Genomic DNA, 21,512 nt, shown 5'->3' with positions numbered 1-21,512 from the left:
GCTTAATGCAAAGCTGGTTATATACTTCTAAGGAACTAATAATGACATATTAAAATATTAAATGATAATGAGAAAAACATCCCCTCCTTATTCTACAATGATAAGAATGTGGCAAAGCTGAACGAACTCATCCAGCAAGGGTAAGTCTGTGGCAGAAGCTTTGGCTAGTGGGTTTACGTACACATCTGGGATTGTGATACTTTAAACTGATGCACTAGATCACATTTGGAAAGATACAGATTAGCACTTTGCTAGTATGAAAAACAAATCTGAGGGCTGAGTTGACAGTATGTAGTCAGATGCTTTCTCTGTGGCACGGCAAGGTTTAGAGCTTACAACATATATGAATAAAGATTCTTCTGTTCCACCAGGGCCACCACCGTGCGCTCTAAGGGGAGGAACCTGCGGATCAAAGCTCCAATGTGCCGAGCGTTGAAGAAACTTTGTGATCCAGATGGTGAGTATGAGCCTGCAGAAACCCAGCACACGCGTTACAGAACAAGCACTGAAAACCTCACTGATGGTGAGACTGGGGGGTTCACGGGGGCGGGGCTTTTTTACAAAAACCATGGCATCAAGTGGGCTGGTGGTGTTTCCATGGTAACTTTGGGTGCAAAGTGAGGAGGATGAAGGAGATGACTGTTCTGACCAGCTGTCATCAACCCCTCTGCTCAATAACACCCACTCATCACACTTACTGAAAATATTTGCTTTCATCAAGGGTAGAAAAAGACTGTCTCTTGTCATTGTTGTATGTAAATCTGTGAATGGATCCCACCGAGATTGATGGCTGCCTTTTCATTTTGTCGTGGTTGATTAAGTGAGAGAGCATAGTTGAGTTTATAGGTTTTGGGCTTTTCTTATAGTGGCTGAATCTGTAATTTTGTGTCCTGCAGGAGTGAGTGATGAAGAGGACCAGAAGCCGGTGCGTCTGCCCTTGAAGGTGGCAGTGGAGCTCCAGCCACGCAGTAACCACTCCTGGGCCCGAGTTCAGAGTCTTGCCCACAACCCTCGCCTCAGGTCTGACATGGATAAGAACCACAATATATTTTCAAAAGCATAACATCCAAGAGTCGGAGAGATGTCATAACTTCATTAATTCATTTTCTATTATTATTTTATTTATTTATTTTATTAGTTCAAGCCATGGTGATGCAACAAAGCCTGAGCTAATTTAAGAACCTCTTCTTGGCTTCAGACTGCTTATTTCAGTTTGATGGTTTGCATGTTTTCCACCGTTTTCTGGGTCAGCTCTTTTTTTTTTTTTTTTTTTTTTTTTTGTGCAAATTAAATATGTGTGTATATGTTTTTTTTTTAAGCTAACTCGTGAAATTTGAAAAGTGTAAACACCCTCAGACATGATGCTGTTCAAAGTTTAAACTCTATTTCTTTCATTTTTAATTTTTGTTCTCAGTTCAGTTTTCAGTTAGTGTTCAGACTGGGTTTGCTTCTTTTGAGGTTCAGTTTCGTTTTTACTGGTTTCAGTGTTAGGGTTTTTTTTTTGTTTTTTTGTTTAATTATTATGATAATAAGGGTTATTTATCATGGGTAGGTTGAAGAAGGGTAAGGACTTTGTGAAAATGGCTGAATTACAGCAATGTCAGTATGCATTTGTTTGCAAACGTGACAAAACAAATATAGTAAAACTATACATTAATGAACATTTCTGTTTTATTTTAGTTATTTTTGGAGCACGTAGTTGGCGTTTTGATTTTTCCCACACAGGATTATTTCGGTTTTAGAAAACTCTATTAAATTTGATCCACAGTAGTCTAAGTGTAAAATGTAGAAGTAGTTTATGTCAGACGTATTCGACCTGGTAGTGTTGTATTTTGCAAAGTTGACATCAAATGTTTTTTCTGTTTTCTCAGGATGGTGGTGGAGCTCCACAGGAAAATTTCCAGCCTCATAGAGTATCTGAAACAGAAGTGGGCTTATCATGACCAGTGGATTGTATCCTTTTTAACGCGTTAATTTCGACAGCTATAAATATAATATAATATAATATAATATAATATAATATATCATGTTGCTATTTAATGTTTTTTGTTCGTGTTGCAGCTGCTCTGTGAGCCAAGCTTTCGTTGTCTAAATTCAATGGCAATATATCTCTGCACCACACGATGGCGATAGATTCTCACAGACAGTCTGTGCTCTGCTTCCGCCACCAGTCATCTTTAAATCTTTTTTTTAATTCAATGAAACCTTTATTTAACTGTCCATCTCGCGGCATTACTTAAAAAAAAAAATCATATTTAAATACAAAGAAGATTAAATACATGAACGACAGTAAATTGATAAAATAAGAGCAAATAAATATATTTACAAATGATAGCAACATCAATGGAATAAAAGCATGAACAGCAGCAGAAGGAGAAAGAGGCCTGTATCTACATTATTACTCTGGCAGCTCTCAGTCTCCATACAGACAGGACACGTTGCAGCGTAATTGCAGACAGGTGCGTGGGCCTGAGCTCCGCCCAGGCAGAATGACGAGTGGAAGAAAGCAGCAACACAATAAACATATGTAGCCTTGCGGAGCCGGCCGGGCAGACACCGAGACAGAGTGCAAAGATTTTATACGTGACAACACACACAAAAAAAATCTGAATGTGTTTGTGATTTGGATTTTTATTTAAAGGTGAAACCTTTTTTCTTTTCTTGTTTTGCCAGATTAGACATTTTGATTCATTTCATTTAGTTTTTTTGTTTTACTTTGATGCTATAATAGATGTTTTTAAAATGTAGTCATATTTAATACTATATTGCATCATGGCAAAAAAACAGTCTCCTCAAGCTGCTTTATACTGTAAGGTAAAAACACTACAGTAAAAGCCAGAAAACCCCAACAATCCAATGATCCCCTTTGAGCAAGCACTGGGCGACAGTGGGGAGGAAAAACTCCCTTTAGGAAGAAACCTCCGGCAGAACCAGGCTCAAGAAGGGGCGGCCATCTGCTGCGACCGGTTGGGGGTGGGTGGGCAATCTCAGTCCACGAGGGCCGGTGTCCCTGCAGGTTTTAGATGTGTCCTCGAACCAACACAGCTGATTTAAACGGCTAAATTAGCTCCTCAACATGTCCTGAAGTTCTCCAGAGGCCTGGTAACGAACTAATCATGTGATTCAGGTGTGTTGAGCCAAGGTGAGATCTAAAACCTGCAGGGACACCGGCCCTCGTGGACTGAGAATGCCCACCCATGATATAGGGAGACAAGATGAAGTATACTTCTAATGGCCTATTTTAGCAGTTAATTTTTAACAATCAACTGGTGGTAATCCATCATCAGAATTGAGGAAAGGTGGTGTTGATGGAGACTCTACAGGAGGATTCACTGGGGAAGCCATACCTGCACTTCTGCCAGGGTGTCTTGGACGTACCTGAATAAATGTAGTTTTCCCTGGAAGTGGACGAGGATTAATCTGAGACGGAGTCTCCTCAGAACATCTCCCCATCATGCTTCTATGGTCCAACGATGCCAGCTTTTGTCCTTTCTGTTTTTCTAATTTAAGCTGGAGTTGAGCGTCTTTCACTCTAGATTTTAGATGACCTATCTCTTTTTCTTCATTGGCAGCCTTTTGGATAATCTGGTTCACTGGTCCAATGAGCTCCTCTCTTTGTCGGAATAAAGCGTACTCGGAAGACTTTACCATGTCATTGTACTGCTTTTTAAATGATTCCAGCTCCCGTGTTTTATCTAGTAAAGCTGCATCTAGATCCTTGCATCTGATACGTAGACAGTTCAGCTGTTTTTCAAGAAACTCCTTCGTTGTTCCAACAAAGGGGGTGCCTTCCACTCCGTCTACGTATTTCTTTTTCACGTTGTGGAACATATCCCTAAATTCCACCTTTTCTTTTCCTCTCAAGTGACCTGAATGTGGAAATGCCTTTTCAAAGGACAAAACGCACTGGCACAATTCCTCTTGGAAGTAGCGCTCTTTCTTCTCCAGCCAATTCACTTTGGATATAAATCTTTCCCGTTGCTTTTTTGTGGAGCGCAGTTTCTCTTCCAGCGCCACCTTTTCAGCCAGTGCCTGATTGTGTGCCGCTTTTACTTTGTGCCGGTCCACTGCTGTCTTTCTGTGGTTTTCCTGCTCTGTGCTTAGGGCCTTTTTGACGTCTTCAATTTTCTTTTTCAAAGAATCAACTTCGTCTTCAAGCATAGCCTTCATTTTCTTTTCCAAGGCCAGAGCTCTAATATTACTCTGGCATTTCTGCTTGATCGCCATATTCTGGGCCTTTTGGTCGTCTATCACTTTGCCCATTTGATCTGTCTCCTCTGTTAATTCTTTCATGTTTTTAACCATAAATTCATTTTCGTCTTGTAACTGTGTATTATGCGACAAAACACCGTCAATCCAACACTGCGAGGATTGACGTTCTTCCTCGCGTTCCTTAACCGCATTGACGGTCACACCTCTACTATTTTTTACTGCCGTCTGCAGCTTTTCTATTTTGGAGTCATACATGTTGATCACCTCTTCTAACTTCCTGTCTGCAGCATTTGCTTTGTTTTCCAGTTTTTTAGTATTTTCCTGGTAAAACTGCTGCATCTTATTTTTTTCCTCTTTGTGGCGTTTCAATAATAATTCAACAACTTGGCTGTTGTGAAATTGCTGACGTGCCACCTTTTCTTTCTCTGTTTCCAGCAGTCCTTGCAGGACTTGGACTTCGTCCTCGTGTTTTTCTTTAAGCTCAGCCAGAGTTTTCTCCGTCTCTGCGCGGAACTTTACCAGAGCTTCGTGGTCATCTTTTATCGAGTCCAACCTGTCTGCGATGTTTGTCCTGTCATCCAAGACCGAACCCAGCAGCTTATTATTCTGCAAAAGTTCATTGTTTTCTTTTGTTAGATCCTCGATCCATTTCTTATTGACTGTATGCAGGTTTTTGAAGTAGTCAAGCTCAGTTGTGTTGGATTGAGGGTCTTTTGACACGTAATACAAAGTTACAGGACCAAAATGAATTGATGGATAAAACCGTGAAAGAATTAACAGATGAGAAAGATCAAATGGGCAAAGTAATAGACAACCAAAAGGCCCAGAATATGGAGATCAAACGGAAATGTCAGAGTAATATTAGAGCTCTGGCCTTGGAAAAGAAAATGAAGGCTATGGTCGTGAAGGATATAAAAAAAACAACAACAGCAATAGAATAATATTAAACACAAAGTGAACCCGTCTTCCTTCATTAAATAGGTTCTTTTAGATGTTAAGGAGGAATTGACTTAACCAGGCTGGCGGAGAATGAAGACAACCGGACACCTGCTGCAGATGGGGAATCAGTGAACTTTTATTGAGACAGAGACAAACTCTCAACGCAGCTCACATCAAGAGATTCCAAATATTTGCTGTGAGGATGGGTATATATTCTCTAAAACTTACAGGAGGGGGTTGTGAGGAAAGTGCTGCATTAGCAGAAAAACAACTCCATAAAAGGAAAGCGGCCTTGGGTGTTCTAGTCTCTTCGCTTGCAGATATCTTTCACCTGCAGGATGAGGCGATCGCTTCTTATCGCTCTCAAGGCCAAAGTCGTGAGCACACATTTTTATTACACAGTTGCACAGTAACTTTAAAGCTGAACAATATTTAAAGCTGAATAATGTTTGATCAGATTATATTTTCTTCAAATCCCCCTTTTGACCCATCTTAAATGGGTCAACACACAAAAATAAGTAACATTCAAAGGAACACAGAGACGTGTCGAAGCCTGGCTCGAAAAACTCCTCGGGTCTTATCATTTGTCTTTATCTGTCATTGCAGATGAGGAGAAAAGAGTCCAGGCACCACCCTGCCCAGGGGTCGGCTGCAAGCAGTCTCGGTTCCCGATGAAAGCAGTAACAGCTGTCCTGCACAGAAGGATACACGAGTCAGTGCAACCAGGGTAGTGACACAAAATTAACAGTTCCTGTAACTCAGCAACCAAAAAGCATAAGTAATGATAAAAATGTGGAGAGTACAGAGTATACTATAATAATGAGAGATATAAACGTGAAAATGTGAAAGAATAAATCAACCGTAAAATAAACTCAGAACGGTAACTGCTAAGGACATTCAAAAGTGAATATGGTAAAACTGGAGAGGAAGTGGTGGGCAAGACCCTAGGGGCTACATTTGTCAGATTGGGACTGTCAGAAGGGGGCGAAGCTTTTGAACTTTAAGGTGTCAGAAGTGTCGGGGGCCCTTCACAGATCAGGATTATGCCAATGGGAATGAGACCCAGGGCCAGGAAGCAAACAAAGACGCAACATCTTTGCCTGCCTGTCATTTCAGGGGGAAAGGGCCAAGACATGTTTACTTAGCTTGGATGTCGTCTAATAGAGGATGATGGGGCAGAGAAAGGTGGTCCAGTTCCCCCCACCTCGCCAAGGGCGTGTTCTAGGAGTTAAAGAGCAACAACCTGCAATCTGTACCAAAAAATCTTCATAGTCCCACCGGAAAATCATAAGAGTAATAAACGATTCAGCTCAACAGACAAGTATCATGTTCAGGTTTCTCCAATCATTAAATCACTATTATTGCCACAATTTGCTTTATTCACCCTTTGGGCAATGTTATTCCAAGAGAGAGAGAGAGAGAGAGAGAGAGAGAGAGAGAGAGAGAGAGAGAGAGAGAGAGAGAGAGAGAGAGAGAGAGAGAGAGAGAGAGAGAGAGAGAGAGAGAGAGAGAGAGAGAGAGAGAGAGAGCCCCTAATGGCCAGTTAGTGGGCTCTAGGTCAAACTGTCCCCAAATTTGTTATTTGTTATTATTACTTGTTTTCATGTCACTTGTCTGTTTTCTACTGCACCCCTCTCACCAAAGCAAAGCAAACATTAGCAGCACATTGACCGTAGTCAGGCATCCTCATTCCATAGGTGCTATAAAACATTTCCTGTAAAAGAATCACAGTTTTCAAGACAGGGTGTGTCTCCCCCAACACTCTCACCAGAATACAGTGTAATAGCATCCCCAACTCCTAACCCATAAACACCGTTTCTTCACACATCCGCCCAGAAATCCTGTAATAGAAAAACATTAAAACTGTAACCCTGTAGGGAAGAAAATGTAAATGGTAACGCTGCGCAGTTACCTCTGTAAGCAACACAAGACAGAAAAATGGCATTTACAGGTTCACTCATCCTCGAATATTTTGTCATCCTTCTACTCCTGTAAAAGAAACCCACATAAATTCATCCACCCTTTTATCCTATCTAGGTGGAGGTGGTTAACCTTGAGTCATGGTCAAGTCTTGTCATCTTTTACCAGTCAGTCCGTTTGTTTTTATTCCCGGTCTTTCATCCATTCATCCGTTCTTTGCTGATAGTGAAACCTGTCGTCGCATCTAGTTTCCACACTCAGCAAAATGACGTCATCTCAAAAAGAAACAAGAACTTGAGTTTGGATTACCTCGCTGAATCCTTTTTTAAACAGGGACTCTCGTTTCTAATTGTCCCCACAAGTGTTTCCTCCAGAACCCATTTCAATGCGGAGAAACTCACTTACAACAATTTTCTCGCCGACGTGTAATGCTTGTAATTTCCGATGTGCAGATCTGCTTAAAGAAAAGATTCACAAACAAAAATCAGTAAACATAAAACAAAATAAAATGAAAAATAACAAAAACAAAATGCAGACGGCCGGGTCTTAGGACTTGTCACTGAATATTCTTCCCATCAATAAAAATACCAACCTAAACCTACACAGAGTCAAATCAACACCACCTCAACCTTTTCATATTCATAAACCTATATGTTTTGCGTTCGTGAAACCAAATTGAACCATTAAGTAAGTTGAGCTCTTGAAATGTTTTAATTCTCTTAATTCTGCCAGTTTATTTCAACACTTATTCAATGACTTTTATTCAACTGCTACTTGGTCACTCGACTTTTACCTGTTCAAATTGCCTAGGGTTCAACAAAGTCTAGATCCCCGTTATCATGAAACTTGAACGGTGTACGATGATTTACTTACAGTAATTTAGAATCATCACTCAACCTAGCTCTACTACTGGCACTGCGTGACTTTTCTCACACTGGAAACCAGAATTTAGTACAGAACTTTAATGCCTCAGGGAATCGCGTTCAAGGGCTGCCCCCCCTTCTCTTCTTCTTTGTCCGTGTGTTCCTCCTTTATTAAATCTCCATCACAATGACGTGGCGCTCTGAAATAAAACTCACACTGTTAATTCCTCGTTTTCACTCTGCACCACTGCTCAGAGTGTTTTCTTTTCTTTTTAGTGTAGAGTAAACAATTAAGTCGAGGCCTTAAGCCCCAGATATCTCGCACGGGCATCATTTTCATAACCAAACCGCTCCGGACTCTGCTCCCCAGACCACACAAATGCCCTCTGGGCTTATTATTATAGCAAATTCTGTATTTGACTTTGTTGTGTGCAGCATTGAGCCTTTGTCAGTAAAGCATTCTTCATTGCAGCAGCTGGAGCATTGTGTGTCACTTCTTAGTAAATTAAATCAACATTTTGATTTTAGTGCATGGGTATGTATCAGTTTTTACTCCCTCAACAAGTGCATAAGTGTTCATGTGTGTGTTTCCCTTCATTCTAAGTAGGCGCATGCAGAAGTGTGTGTTCGTGTGTTGGTATATGTTTGTGTTCATCACCTTCCTGTTCTGTAGTTTAGGTAAACCAGCGGCCTGACGCATGGCCTAGGGTCCTCCCCTCCTCTTTGGGTCTGTTTTCATCCGTTGTTGCAGCTGCCTGCATCTTCTCCTTGTACCTTGACCCTTTTGCTTCTGCCTTCTGCAGCTCTGCTGTTCGGCTCTTCTCAGAGGTCAGCATCCTTCTGCTCACCGTCCCTTTTCCTCCGGGCTTAATGCGCGTCTCGTCACAGCTCTGTCAGCTGACGCAGCCTGGGAATTTCCCCCGTGTAGTGAAACGGGCTTTAGGTTTAGTGCTCTCCGTCTCTGCTGCATGAGATCACTCTTTTGCAGCACTGTTGACATCCTCAAGTTGTTGTTGTGAGTCCAGCTGCTGTGGCCTTCAGGGGTCAAAGGGTCAAAGATGGTCGCGGAGAGGGCAACGATGGTAGAGGGGAGGGTAGGAGTCCAGGTCAGCTTCGGCTCTCAGAAAAAACAAAAACAAAACAAAACAGGCGAACAGGAAACTGATGTTGTGTTGGCTGTGCTGTGTTGGCTGTGTTATCCCGAGAGGGGAGAAACAACGAGATCTCGTCTCCCCCCTTTTTTGTTTTTGTTTTTTTTTTTTTTTTTTTCACCATATAATCAACTCATAACCCCTCAAGTTGACAGGACAACACAGGTACGTGTTAAAATTCTTAAGATCCTGTTTAGAAACCTAAAAAGGAATTTCCTATCATTCAGTAGTCATTTGTCTTAAACAATCAACAAAAACATGTCCCAAGTCGACCCTTTTAACCACTAAATTTGTCGTGTCCTCACTTAATCCTCAGACCAGTGTCTTTGTCTTTTGACGTTACGTTGTTGTCCTGCAACCCAAAGCGTTTAATTGTCAGTAATGTATAAACTATATCATTTAAAAACAGGTGTATGTTAAGTGTCGCTACTTTAACCTTGCATGTACGTGCACATGTATGTAAGCTGTTTCTTCATTGCATGTATGGGTGCGTCTGTATATGGGTTACTTTAACTTTTTCTCAAACGAGGCATTTCTCTAACACGCACATGTGTCTGTTCCTCACCCTTCTCATATCTTTCTCTGGTTGTGTGTGGTTTTATTTGTTTCAGTGATTTACCAGGAACATCTTTTCCTTTTCTCCATGTCTTCCGCCAGAGGTTAACACTGGTGAGATTCAGGGACACAGCACCCAGAGCAGTTCAGCGAGAAAAACCCGCTTCAAACTACATTCTCTCTTTTTTGTTTTACCGGGAGGGGTGAGGACAACTCTGGTGTCCAGCCGTGAATTTTAGCCAAAGCTTGGCCTGTCTTCTGCTGCCGTACTCAGGCTTCCAGGTTAAGAAAAAACACCTGTATGAAGACACTAAACATACATTTAGTATTTGTATAAACATAACTGCCTAAATCATTGAACTCTTGAGGAGGGTGTATTTCAGAATCAGAATCAAAATCAAAAACTTTATTGTCATTGTCATGAGACCGACGACATTAAGAATGGTCCCCGATCATTGCATCATCCCTAGTAATATCAAATATAAAAAACAATAAAATTCAATCAATAAAATAGATAGAATACTTAAAATACTAAGTATTCCCACCGTCATGCTTCAGACCGTGCATAGATTAACACAAGAGTGGCATGGTGGACATTTTTGTAGTATTCAGATGTGTTATTGCAGTTGGATAACAGCTGTGTTTGAGTCTATTAGTCCTTGCTCTGATTGCCCTGTACCGTCTGCCTTAGGGCAACAGTTCGAACAGGGAGTGGCCAGGATGTGAGGTGTCTTTTATGATGTTTTGGGCCTTTTTAAAACAGTGGGCGTTGTTTGACTCTTTACTAACTTTAAAACCCCACCATAACAATTTCTCACTGACAAACTTCTATGCATCCATTTAAACATGCGAAGCCAGCACAAAATCACACACATACCCCTACAGCAAAGCTTTAACATAACCACAATGCAACTCCTCCCTTAAACGGGAGAAATCACCCTGAATCAACCAACTCTATATAAAACGTCAAACAAAGATAAACCACAAACATTTCTACACTTCTGTGTCTTCCACGCAGCACAATAGGCAGAAAAACACCGATTACTCACAGTCTACAACAAAAGAAAAACCTGCTCTTTTCACAACTCTCACAGCTAAAGTCAAGACTCTTACCCAGTGCCTCTGAAATAATAAAAAAAATCACCAAATACTCGATTACTCTTTTCACTCGCTCCCTCTCACTCCCTTCTTCCTCATACAGCATACACGCTCGCTCCCGCGGACCCGCTCGGCCCCGCGGGCTCACTCGGCCCCCACCTTTTTCCTCTCACAGAGACAGAGAGAGAGAGACCCTTTTCCTTTTTTTTTTTTTACTTCGGTCTATCTGCACAGAGTTTACCTCATCTCTTTCCTTCTATGGGCATGCACACTTCCTGTCTCACACACACAGCCCCTCTCTCAGAGAGAGCAGAAAAGAGTTTTTCCTTTTTTTCAACACTCAGGAGAAATTCAACAGACAGTTTATACCACTATTTTACACTTTATTTACACACACCGGTAATTTATGTTCTATTTACACACGGGCCCGCATAGACATATGCCAGAAGAGGTTACCCCTAACTTTTTGACTAATTTAAAAGCATCTTTCAGCTGTTTTGCTTCTTTAGGCTGGTGTGTGGAGTTGATGACTGTCTCAACACATGTTAATTGTTCTCCCAATGTGCTAAGAATAACACCGGGACCCCAACCATCATCATTAGTTTCTCGATCTAATTCTCCATCCATTTTACTGTCAATGGAGGAGTGTTCTTTTATTGCTTTTAAAGGAGAATTTGGGCCAGCTGGGTTTCTGCCTCTGTTAGGCACTAATCAGCTGGGGCGCTGCTTTAAAGGTGAGTCAGCACTGAAATATCCCTTCAGGTGTTACCAGGCTTCTACCAAACCGGAGTCTGGCGGGTAACCTTGCCTAGAGCTTCCTGATAGGGGTGCTAGTTGGTTGTCACCTTGTTCACACGTCTCATTCACACTTCATACATTACCTGCAGTCACTCATTACCCTCCTTATGTATGTAATAAATGTGTAAAAAAAATTCTATGTGTGGTGTATTATTTTAACCAAAAGAGGAACCTAGTTCCTTTAATTGTGTAATCTGTGAACAACGGAGAACCAAACTGTCCTGCCCAGTGTTCCACAGCAAGCATTCAGCGTGTATTTATGTGTGTCCAATATCAAACAGAACATCAAAACATTTAAAACACTAAAATCATCGGGGTTTTAAGAAGAGATCCGTTTTCTCCTATTGATCAAAGGGACCCGTCCTTTGGACTCCAACCAGTACTTCTCTTTTTTAAGTTTTAGAGGATCTTTTCTAATAAAGTCCTCTGGGCCTTCCTAACCCTTCTGTAGTTTAGAGAATATTACTAAAAAATATTCTCAAGGCCTTTAACCTTTTAATTTGTTTAGAAAGGCGTTACTAATAAACCCTTTCAAGGTCCCAGACCTGCTGAGGTATGTATCCGACACCGGAGAGCAAACCCGTCGGCTGCAACCGTGGTCAGACCTCAGTTCACTCTTATCTTTATTCACTTATTCACTTATTTCTTATTCACTTATCTCTTATTCACTTGTCTGATTCTCAACAAGCCTTAAGTAAGCCAGACAATTTTGGTTATGAATTACTAGGAGTTTGGACACTAAGTATTTTTATAATGTTCAATATAGCAGAAATAAAAGGTCTGCTTACCTTGTTTTTTGTGTGTACACAGCTTTTGTCCAAACTCCGTTCACTCAGACCACGGCCGATGTCCTCCCTCCCGTTCCAGTTTGACCTGGAGCGGATCCTGTTCGTGACGCCAATTGAAGGATATAAAAAAAACAACAACAGCAATAGAATAATATTAAACACAAAGTGAACCCGTCTTCCTTCATTAAATAGGTTCTTTTAGATGTTAAGGAGGAATTGACTTAACCAGGCTGGCGGAGAATGAAGACAACCGGACACCTGCTGCAGATGGGGAATCAGTGAACTTTTATTGAGACAGAGACAAACTCTCAACGCAGCTCACATCAAGAGATTCCAAATATTTGCTGTGAGGATGGGTATATATTCTCTAAAACTTACAGGAGGGGGTTGTGAGGAAAGTGCTGCATTAGCAGAAAAACAACTCCATAAAAGGAAAGCGGCCTTGGGTGTTCTAGTCTCTTCGCTTGCAGATATCTTTCACCTGCAGGATGAGGCGATCGCTTCTTATCGCTCTCAAGGCCAAAGTCGTGAGCACACATTTTTATTACACAGTTGCACAGTAACTTTAAAGCTGAACAATATTTAAAGCTGAATAATGTTTGATCAGATTATATTTTCTTCAGTCGAAGATGAAGTTGATTCTTTGAAAAAGAAAAATGAAGACCTAAAAAAGGCCCTAAGCACAGAGCAGGAAAACCACAGAAAGACAGCAGAATATGCATCTTCTTTTTGTTTTCATATTTTAATCTATATTTAATTGTTTTGTGGTTTGCAGTGTTTTGTGTTGTTTCACTTTAAATTTGTAAAAGGAAAAAGCTGAAAATTTAAATAGTTAAAAGTTGAAATGTGAATAGTTGATTTTTGTATTATATGATTTATTTATTACATTTTATGTGAAGTGAATAAAAAGTATATTTACGGTGGCCCCTACAGACAAAGCACATACAAACTTCATATCACGTATGAACTCTGAAGCACGTACAAACCCTGAAGCACGTACAAACTCCAAAACACGTAAAAACTCTGAAGCACGTAAAAACTCAAAACACGTATAAAAGACAACAGAAGTGCTCCAGGATGCTAGGCGCAGTGTTGAGCTTTTGTTACCTAGTGGCTACACAAGCCAGCAAGTACCAACGACCGGATTTGGTGTGTGGTAGTAACAGGTAAATGAACTTTTTTTTTTAATTATTTGAATATATATGAGTGCGTGTGTATAAATACACAAACAATACACACATGCTTTTAATTGTGTAATTTAAGTGATCTAGTAGCTCTGCTTTGGAAGTTCAGTTCATGCTAGAAATGTGTTTTGAAGTTTGTACGTGTTTTGTCTCTAGGGGCCACCGCATATATTTATATATAAACATATATGAATAAAACCACTTTTTTTTACGCTAGTAATTCCTTTTGTGCATAATTTTATATTATTGTTAATAATAAATTAATTAAAGCAACAAAACAACCCGAAGAGCCGGTTTGGAGCCGAAAGAGCCGGCTCTTTTTAGTGAGCCCAACCAAAAGAGCCGGTTCTCTAAAAAGAGCCGGAAATCCCATCACTATTAGGGTGGGTTAGGTTAGGGGAATGGAAATTCCTCCCTGCACAAGGAGGGCAGGAGTAGGTGCACGCTCCGCACCATGACCCTTCCCGAGACCCGCCATCCCATCTACCGTATCCGGCAATCCCCAGGTCCGAATTGAGGTAAGTACCGTCCTTTTCTTTTTCAGGTTCAGGTAAGTACCAAATTATGTTTAATTTTACCAAAGTTGTGTTTTATTTGTCCTGTTTTTTTAGGTTTCTAACTGTGTTTTAATAAAATTTGTCTTTGCTCAATGAATTTAGTCTCTGTGTCATTTTTAATTCCAATTTTTAGGCTTTTAAACTGTTTTTATCCATAAATTATCCAATTTTTAGGTTATAAATTTATGATATTCCAATTTTTAGGCCAGTAAATCAATATGTAAATGAAAAAACATCAAAAGAACCCCCCCCAAAAAAAAAACAAAAACAAACTAAAACAACAAACAAAAACACTTTTTAGCGCTGACGCATGGCTGTAGCTACGTTTCGGCTGGGCTGTGCCGTCTTCAGGCTGTGCACATGCGTCGCTGGCCAAATTAAAATGAAGAAACTCTTCTCTGCCCCTCCTTTTATAGTATGCTGTGTCTCCTCCCACTCTTGGGATTTCTGTTTTATTGGAGGTTTTTTTGTTCAGTATCTTTAATGTTTGTCCTGTGTTAGCTTAGGCTTTTTTTGTTTTTATTATTTTTCTGGCACCTCCTTCTGTAATGTCCTTTCCATTATCCATCCTTATTTTTCTATTGTTATGGCACCCCCTTCTTATTTGTCCTTTCCGTTAATTTTTTCGTGATTTTGTTCCTTTCCTGTGATTGTCCTATTCGTCCTGCTCTGTCCTTGTTATGAGATCCTCCGTGACCTTTTGTGCTATGTTGCGTTTTATTGTGTTGTCAAGTGGAATTTGTGCACACTTTCCCGAGGTTTCTTCCCATCATCTGGCACCTGGGAGTTTTTCCTTGTCTTCCTAGAGAGCCAGCTTGGCCTGGGTCAGGAGCTCTATCACAGCAAAACAACAAAAAAAAAAAGACTTTTATGAAAGAACGACTTGAATTTTGTGTTATTTAAAAACACGTATTTAATTATTATTCAGTGTTGTGTGTGATAGCAAACTGCCAGCCTTAAACCTGAAAAAAACTCACGATTTTATAGAACTAGACAATGCATTTCCTGAAGAAAATTTCAATGTAATGATTATTTATTAATACGTTTTGTATTCAGTATTTAGTTTTATAAAGTAAATGCTGACCACACAAGTTTCCTTCTGGATTAATAAAGTTTTAAAAAATATCTGTAAAGTGTTATGAAATATAAAAATGTTTTTGTTGAGAATATGTCCACACAAAATAATTAAATAGGGCATTTTCTGTTATTTAACAGAGGTTTTCTGTTTTATAATTACACTGCAGTTTGGACGATGAGCTTCTGGAACGTTTTTAGGCATTTGTTCACATTTTGCAATTTAAGCCCCAAGAAACAAAGATTTTCTTCTTTTATTCCAGCAGCACTCCATTATCATGTACACTGTAAAATCTAACATTGTGTTTAATTAAAAAATGTAAGGATATACTAAACTCAATTTTTATCAGTTTGTTTAAATAAGTTACCAGTAGTTTTTATTCAAAAAGCTGATCAACCCAGTTTGAGTTGTCTTGAATTGGAAAAACTAAGTAAGCTAGAAATTTTGCTTCTCAGTGCAGGCTTTTAAAAGATATGGTTTGAAAATGCCATGTCACTGCTATCCTCCTCACTTTGCACAGATCAGTCTGCATGTTCATGGCACCCACATTTTTTTATTGCATTAGTTTGAGCAAACCTGGGTTCAGATTAGTGATGGGATTTCCGGCTCTTTTTAGAGATCCGGCTCTTTCGGTTCGGCTCACTAAAAAGAGCCGGCTCTTTCGGCTCCGAACCGGCTCTTCAGGTTGTTTTGTTGCTTTAGAAGAAGAAGAAGAAGAAGAATACTTTTATTTGTCAATTTCTTCAAATGTACTTGCCATACAAAGGAATTGAAATTATGTTTCACACTGTCCCATGCGTAGACATTGACAACAATAAGGTGCAGATGCACAACAAAAAAAAAAAAAAACAGCCCTAACAATAAAGTAATAAATAGTAATATAATAATATAAATAATATAAACAGTGCCAAAAGAAATACCAAAAATATATATATAGCTGCAGGTGTGTGCAATTGCAATGCAAGTCAGGAATGTTTTCAGTTCCCGGTTCAGAGAGTGTTTCCTTGCTGGAGAGTGTGCGTGGGTGAGGGGGAGTAGAGTCCAATCTGTCTTCCTATACTTCTGCCAATCTGGTGATTCTGCTGGCTGGGAGTCGGGAGGGAAGAGAGTTCAGCAGTCTCACAGCCTGGTGGATGAAGCTGTTGGTGAGCCTGGTAGTGCGGGAGTGGAGACTTCTGTATCTCTTTCCAGAGGGCAGGAGGCTGAACAGACAGTGCGCGGGGTGGGTTGCATCGTTGACAATTGTGATGGCTTTGCGGGTAATTAATTTATTATTAACAATAATATAAAATTATGCACAAAAGGAATTACTAACATAAAAACAAGTGGTTTTATTTATATATGTTTATATATAAATATATGCGGTGGCCCCTAGAGACAAAACACGTACAAACTCCAAAACACATTTCTAGCATGAACTGAACTTCCAAAGCAGAGCTACTAGATCACTTAAATTACACAATTGAAAGCATGTGTGTATTGTTTGTGTATTTATACACAGGCACTCATATATATATATTCAAATAATTGAAAAAAAAGTTCATTTACCTGTTACTACGACACACCAAATCCGGTCGTTGGTACTTGCTGGCTTGTGTAGCCACAAGATAACAAAGGCTCAACACTGCGCCCAGCATCCTGGAGCACTTCTGTTGTCTTTTGTACGTGTTTTGAGTTTTTATGTGCTTCTGAGTTTTTATATGCTTCTGAGTTTTTACGTGCTTCGGAGTTTGTACGTGTTTTTACGTGTTTTGGAGTTTGTACGTGTTTTTACGTGTTTTGGAGTTTGTACATGCTTCAGAGTTCGTACGTGATTTGAAGTTTGTATGTGCTTTGTCTCTAGGGGCCACCGTAAATATACTTTTATTTATTCACTCCACATAAAATGTAATAAATAAATCATATAATACAAAAATCAACTATTCACATTTCAAGTTTTAACTATTTAAATTTTCAGCTTTTTCCTTTCACAAATTTAAAGTGAAAAGAACACAAAACACTGCAAACCACAACACAATTAAATATAAATTATAATATGAAAACTAAAAGAACATGTACATTCTCTGTCATATGGACCTGCATGAATAAACTTTCTCAATCCTTTATCATCTGCAACCGAAAATAGTTGTGGATGATTACTATACTTTTCTAATGTTGTTGTCCCTGCCTCTCTTTCTCTCTCTCTGGCTCTGTTCCTGTGCTACTGAGTGTAACTACCGCCCCTCCCCCCTCTGCCCAGCGTAAAGCACAAGGCTCGCGTGCAGAGTGAAGCGGAAAAAAAGTGCGAGAGAGAGGCTGAGAGAAAAAAAAAAAAAAACAAACCACGTGACGGCTCGCGATAAGGATACGGCTCGCGTCGTTCACGTCAAAGAGCCGGCTCTAAGAGCCATTTCGTTCGCGAACGACCCATCACTAGTTCAGATGGAGCAGCTTGAGCTCAAGAGATAATTTCTGTGATTTTTTGCGTGATACTCTGGCTTGGAAGTAAACTGTTTTTGTACCTTCTTTCAGTTTAGAACCACGTTTTGAACTTGCTAGCTAGCCAGCTTGTTAGCCTAGCATTAGCCTAGCGTTGCTGCTGCTTCTCAGCTCATGTTACGTAGAAAATTAACCCCACAACTTTAAAATTCATTAAAAAATTGATATATATGTTCGCTTCCGTGACTTTTTGATGGGTGAAGCAATGTAAGGGAAATTATGTCTTTTCTGTTTTTCTAATTTAAGTTTGAGTTGAATGTCTTTCACTCTAGATTTTAGATGACCTATCTCTTATACTTCATTGCCAGCCTTTTCGATAATTTGGTTCACTGGTCCAATGAGCTCCTGTCTTTGTTTGAATAAAGCAAAAGACTTTACCATACCATTGTACTTCTTTTGAAACTATTCCAGCTCCCGTTTTTTATCTAGTAAAGCTGTCTCTAGATATTTGCATCTGGTACATAGACAGTTCAGCTGTTTTTCAAGAAACTCCTTTGTTATTCCAACAAAGGGGATGCCTTCCACACCGTCTATGCATTTCTTTTTCAAGTTGAGGAACATATCCCTAAATTTCACCTTTTCTTTTCCCTGAAGTGAACTGCATTTGGAAATGCCTTTCCAAAGGACAAAATGCACTTTACAGTTCTTCTTGGAAGTAGTGCTCTTTCTTCTCCAGCCAATTAGCTTTGTGTATAAATTTTTCTCTTTGCTTTATTGTGGAGCACAGTTTCTCTTCGAGACCCACCTTTTCACCCAGTGCTTGATTGTGTGCCTTTTTTACTTTATACCTGTCCACTGCTGTCTTTCTGTGGTTTTCCTGCTCTGTGCTTAGGGCCTTTTTTAGGTCTTCATTTTTCTTTTTCAAAGAATCAACTTCATCTTCGACCATAGCCTTCATTTTCTTTTCCAAGGCCAGAGCTCTAATATTACTCTCAGGGTCATGGTGCGGAGCGTGCACCTACTCCTGCCCTCCTTGTGCAGGGAGGAATTTCCATTCCCCTAACCTAACCCACCCTAATAGTGATGGGATTTCCGGCTCTTTTTAGAGAACCGGCTCTTTCGGTTCGGCTCACTAAAAAGAGCCGGCTCTTTCGGCTCCGAACCGGCTCTTCAGGTTGTTTTGTTGCTTTAATTAATTTATTATTAACAATAATATAAAATTATGCACAAAAGGAATTACTAACATAAAAACAAGTGGTTTTATTTATATATGTTTATATATAAATATATGCGGTGGCCCCTAGAGACAAGCTTTACAGGGAGTTTCTCACCATTGTAATTACAATTTAAAATAAAATTAAAGCCACCAAAATGAGAGAAAATATAATATGGTATAAAGTTCCAGATAGAGGTAGTTTTTAAGAAAATGTTTAGCCCAATTAATTTTGAAAGTGTTATTTAAAGTAGAAAAGTCTAAGACGTTAAGCCCACCTGATTCGTACTTATTCATCACAACAGTTTTTCTAATATAATGCGTACGGTTTTTCCATATAAAATTAAAGAGCATACGGTCAATATCTTTACTAATTTTCTTATCCAGATGTAAGGAGAGAGCAGCATATGTTCATCGGGATATCCCTTCTGCTTTAGTAATTAACACTCTACCTTTCAAAGACAAGTCCCTTTGCAGCCACTGGTTGAACTTTTTTAGGGTTTTCTGTATAATTGGAGTGAAGTTTGAAGAGCATCTTGATTTTTGGTCTTTGGATATTAACAGTCCCAAGTATGTGACTTCTTGTTTAACAGAGATATTACAGATAGTATTTGCAGGGCAGTCTTTAATTGCTAGTAACTCACATTTTTTTAGATCTAGGCATAAACCAGAGGCCTCAGAGAAATCACTAATCACAGTAAGGGCTGGAGGGATTTGGTTTGCATTCTTCAAGAAGAGTGTGGTGTCATTGGCTAACTGGCTGATGGCAAGCTCCTTATCAGCTATGGTGATTCCTTGTACAACACTGTTTGAACTATTAGTTGCAAGAATTTGTGTACAAAGTAAAAATAAATATGGTGAAATAGGACATCCTTGGCGAATAGCACGTTTCAGGTCAAATCTCGGGGTGGAGCCGTTAATTATTTTAATAGAACTATTGCCATTTGTGTATAAGATTTTGACAGCTTTACAGAAAAACTTGCCAAAGCCAAATTTTTCCAAAGAGTGGAATATAAATTGATGTTCAATTGTATCAAAAGCCTTGTTAAAATCCAGGAAGACAATGAAGCTATTGTCAGGTACCAGATCAGAGTAATCAAGTAAATCCAAAACCAGTCAGTCTAATGTTATTAGAAATGTGTCTGTTTCTCATAAGTCGTCCTCAACATCTTGCATTTCCATCCCCTGTTTCTGACTCCCTGCCGTCTGTCTTCTCCTTGAAATTCTTCTGTAATGAAACCTGCAATCACCAATGAGTCAGCTGAATGGCTGGCTTATCATTTTAACTGTAACACTGTTCAATCTCAACTTTGCACCTACCGTTTTCATCATTTATGTCACAAGCATTTGTAAGTGCAATTTGTTTGGAGGCACAATCGTCTAATTTTTGTGTGTGTGACAACATTTCTGCATCTCAAGAACGGTTTAGTTTGGACTACTTGCACAATTTTGCGCTTTAAACTGACCTGCAATTTCGTTTGACTAAAAACTTCACAGCAGACATTTGCCCAAATTTCTGGAAGCTTTCTGGGGTGAACACAGCCTCTCATCAGTTTAATATATGAAGTGCCAGATCTTTATTGCATGTCCACATCTCCACTCATGTGACTGAGGCCTGGTATCAGCTTGGCATCCTTTCATCTCTCTAGCCTTTTAGTTAATTATGCCTTACTAAAAACGTGTACAACAGAGAGCACAATCTGTGATTAGGTATTGAAACAGCTGTTTACTCCCCAGATGTTTGTGTCCTCAAAGAAATTCCATTTTGATTTATGTGAATGTATTGTGCAGGTACTTTCTCTGCTTCGCCCTCATTGCTTGCTTTATCTGAGAACATAATCTGCCTTCTTTTAGCTTGGGGTAGGCCTCACTTTATGTTTTAAATTAAAAAGCTTGAAGACAAAGTGAACTCTGGACAAGCGTGCGGCCTACCTGAAGCCCAGGTGGGCTTGTTGATAATCACATTTTCACACTCATCTCGGGGCACATCCGTGGTGTTCTGGTGCCAGCCTGTCCCCTCTGTTTTTGTGGGGGTTTTCCCCACATACGAAAATGGCCGCTTCTGCCTGGAGGGAGTTTTTTATTTTTGCTTTGCAGCTGCACAGGATCTGTTTTAAACACTTCTATTTTAGGCAATTTTATAATATTTTAGACGACAGCACATAAAACACTGTTTGCTTGGACTGAAAACTGACTCACAAACAGGTTAGAGGCTCCACCCATAGAAGACCTGCAGGGAAAGATTTAATTAAAGATGCATCAACAACTATAACAAAAAAAGAATCCTATTAGACATGATTTTAAAAAAACAAAACAGTTATAGTCCCTGTTTACAACACCACACAGGTTGGAAACTAATTCTTGCAAAAATAATGCTTTCTACACAATTGCCCCAAGGGATCAATAAACTATTCTGATTCTGAAAGTCCAGATCACAATCCACACAACGGTGTATTCTTGGTATCCTTGGGAAATGTGTTGGATAGGTCTCAAATGTGGCCGGAACTCACATCTACATCAGAAGTCACATGAGATGATAAACCGTACCTTGATTTGATTTATAAATCGGAGTGTTATGGTCAGACGAAGCAAAGATTGATCTGTTTGGCCACAATGACAAGAGGTAAGTTCAGGGCAGTAATGTTGAGTCTTTAAAACTTAGTAACAGTGTTAACCAGGGTGGTAGCATCAATAGCTACAAAAAGCATCTGGTTGAAGTACAACTTACTAAAGGACATTTA

General features: G+C 39.6%; 1 protein-coding gene and 1 long non-coding RNA gene across 2 annotated transcripts; one reads left to right on the top strand and one right to left on the bottom strand.

Annotated features, from left to right (window-relative positions):
* The first annotated feature begins 104 nt into the window (after positions 1-104).
* On the top strand, positions 105-1,974 carry LOC146711138 (protein cramped-like). The gene is made up of 4 exons (XM_085452947.1): positions 105-140; positions 372-457; positions 897-1,020; positions 1,872-1,974. Exons 2-4 carry the CDS (start codon positions 421-423, stop codon positions 1,972-1,974), a joined length of 264 nt encoding a protein of 87 aa, XP_085309073.1. The 5' UTR covers positions 105-140; positions 372-420.
* Positions 1,975-5,263: 3,289 nt separating this feature from the next.
* LOC146711137 (uncharacterized) lies at positions 5,264-12,942 on the bottom strand. Its single transcript, XR_014920113.1, has 2 exons — positions 12,551-12,942; positions 5,264-12,421 (listed from the first exon to the last, which is right to left on the bottom strand). It is a non-coding gene; the product is annotated as an uncharacterized LOC146711137 (long non-coding RNA).
* Positions 12,943-21,512: the final 8,570 nt, after the last annotated feature.

Source organism: Copadichromis virginalis, linkage group LG4 (assembly GCF_057382275.1).
Source record: "Copadichromis virginalis isolate Kocher_CV1m ecotype Utaka linkage group LG4, C_Virginalis_male_GT1.1, whole genome shotgun sequence".
Lineage (NCBI taxonomy): Eukaryota > Metazoa > Chordata > Actinopteri > Cichliformes > Cichlidae > Copadichromis > Copadichromis virginalis.
The sequence above is the reverse complement of the archived record's forward strand: the minus strand, read 5'-3'. Positions and strand labels throughout refer to the sequence as shown.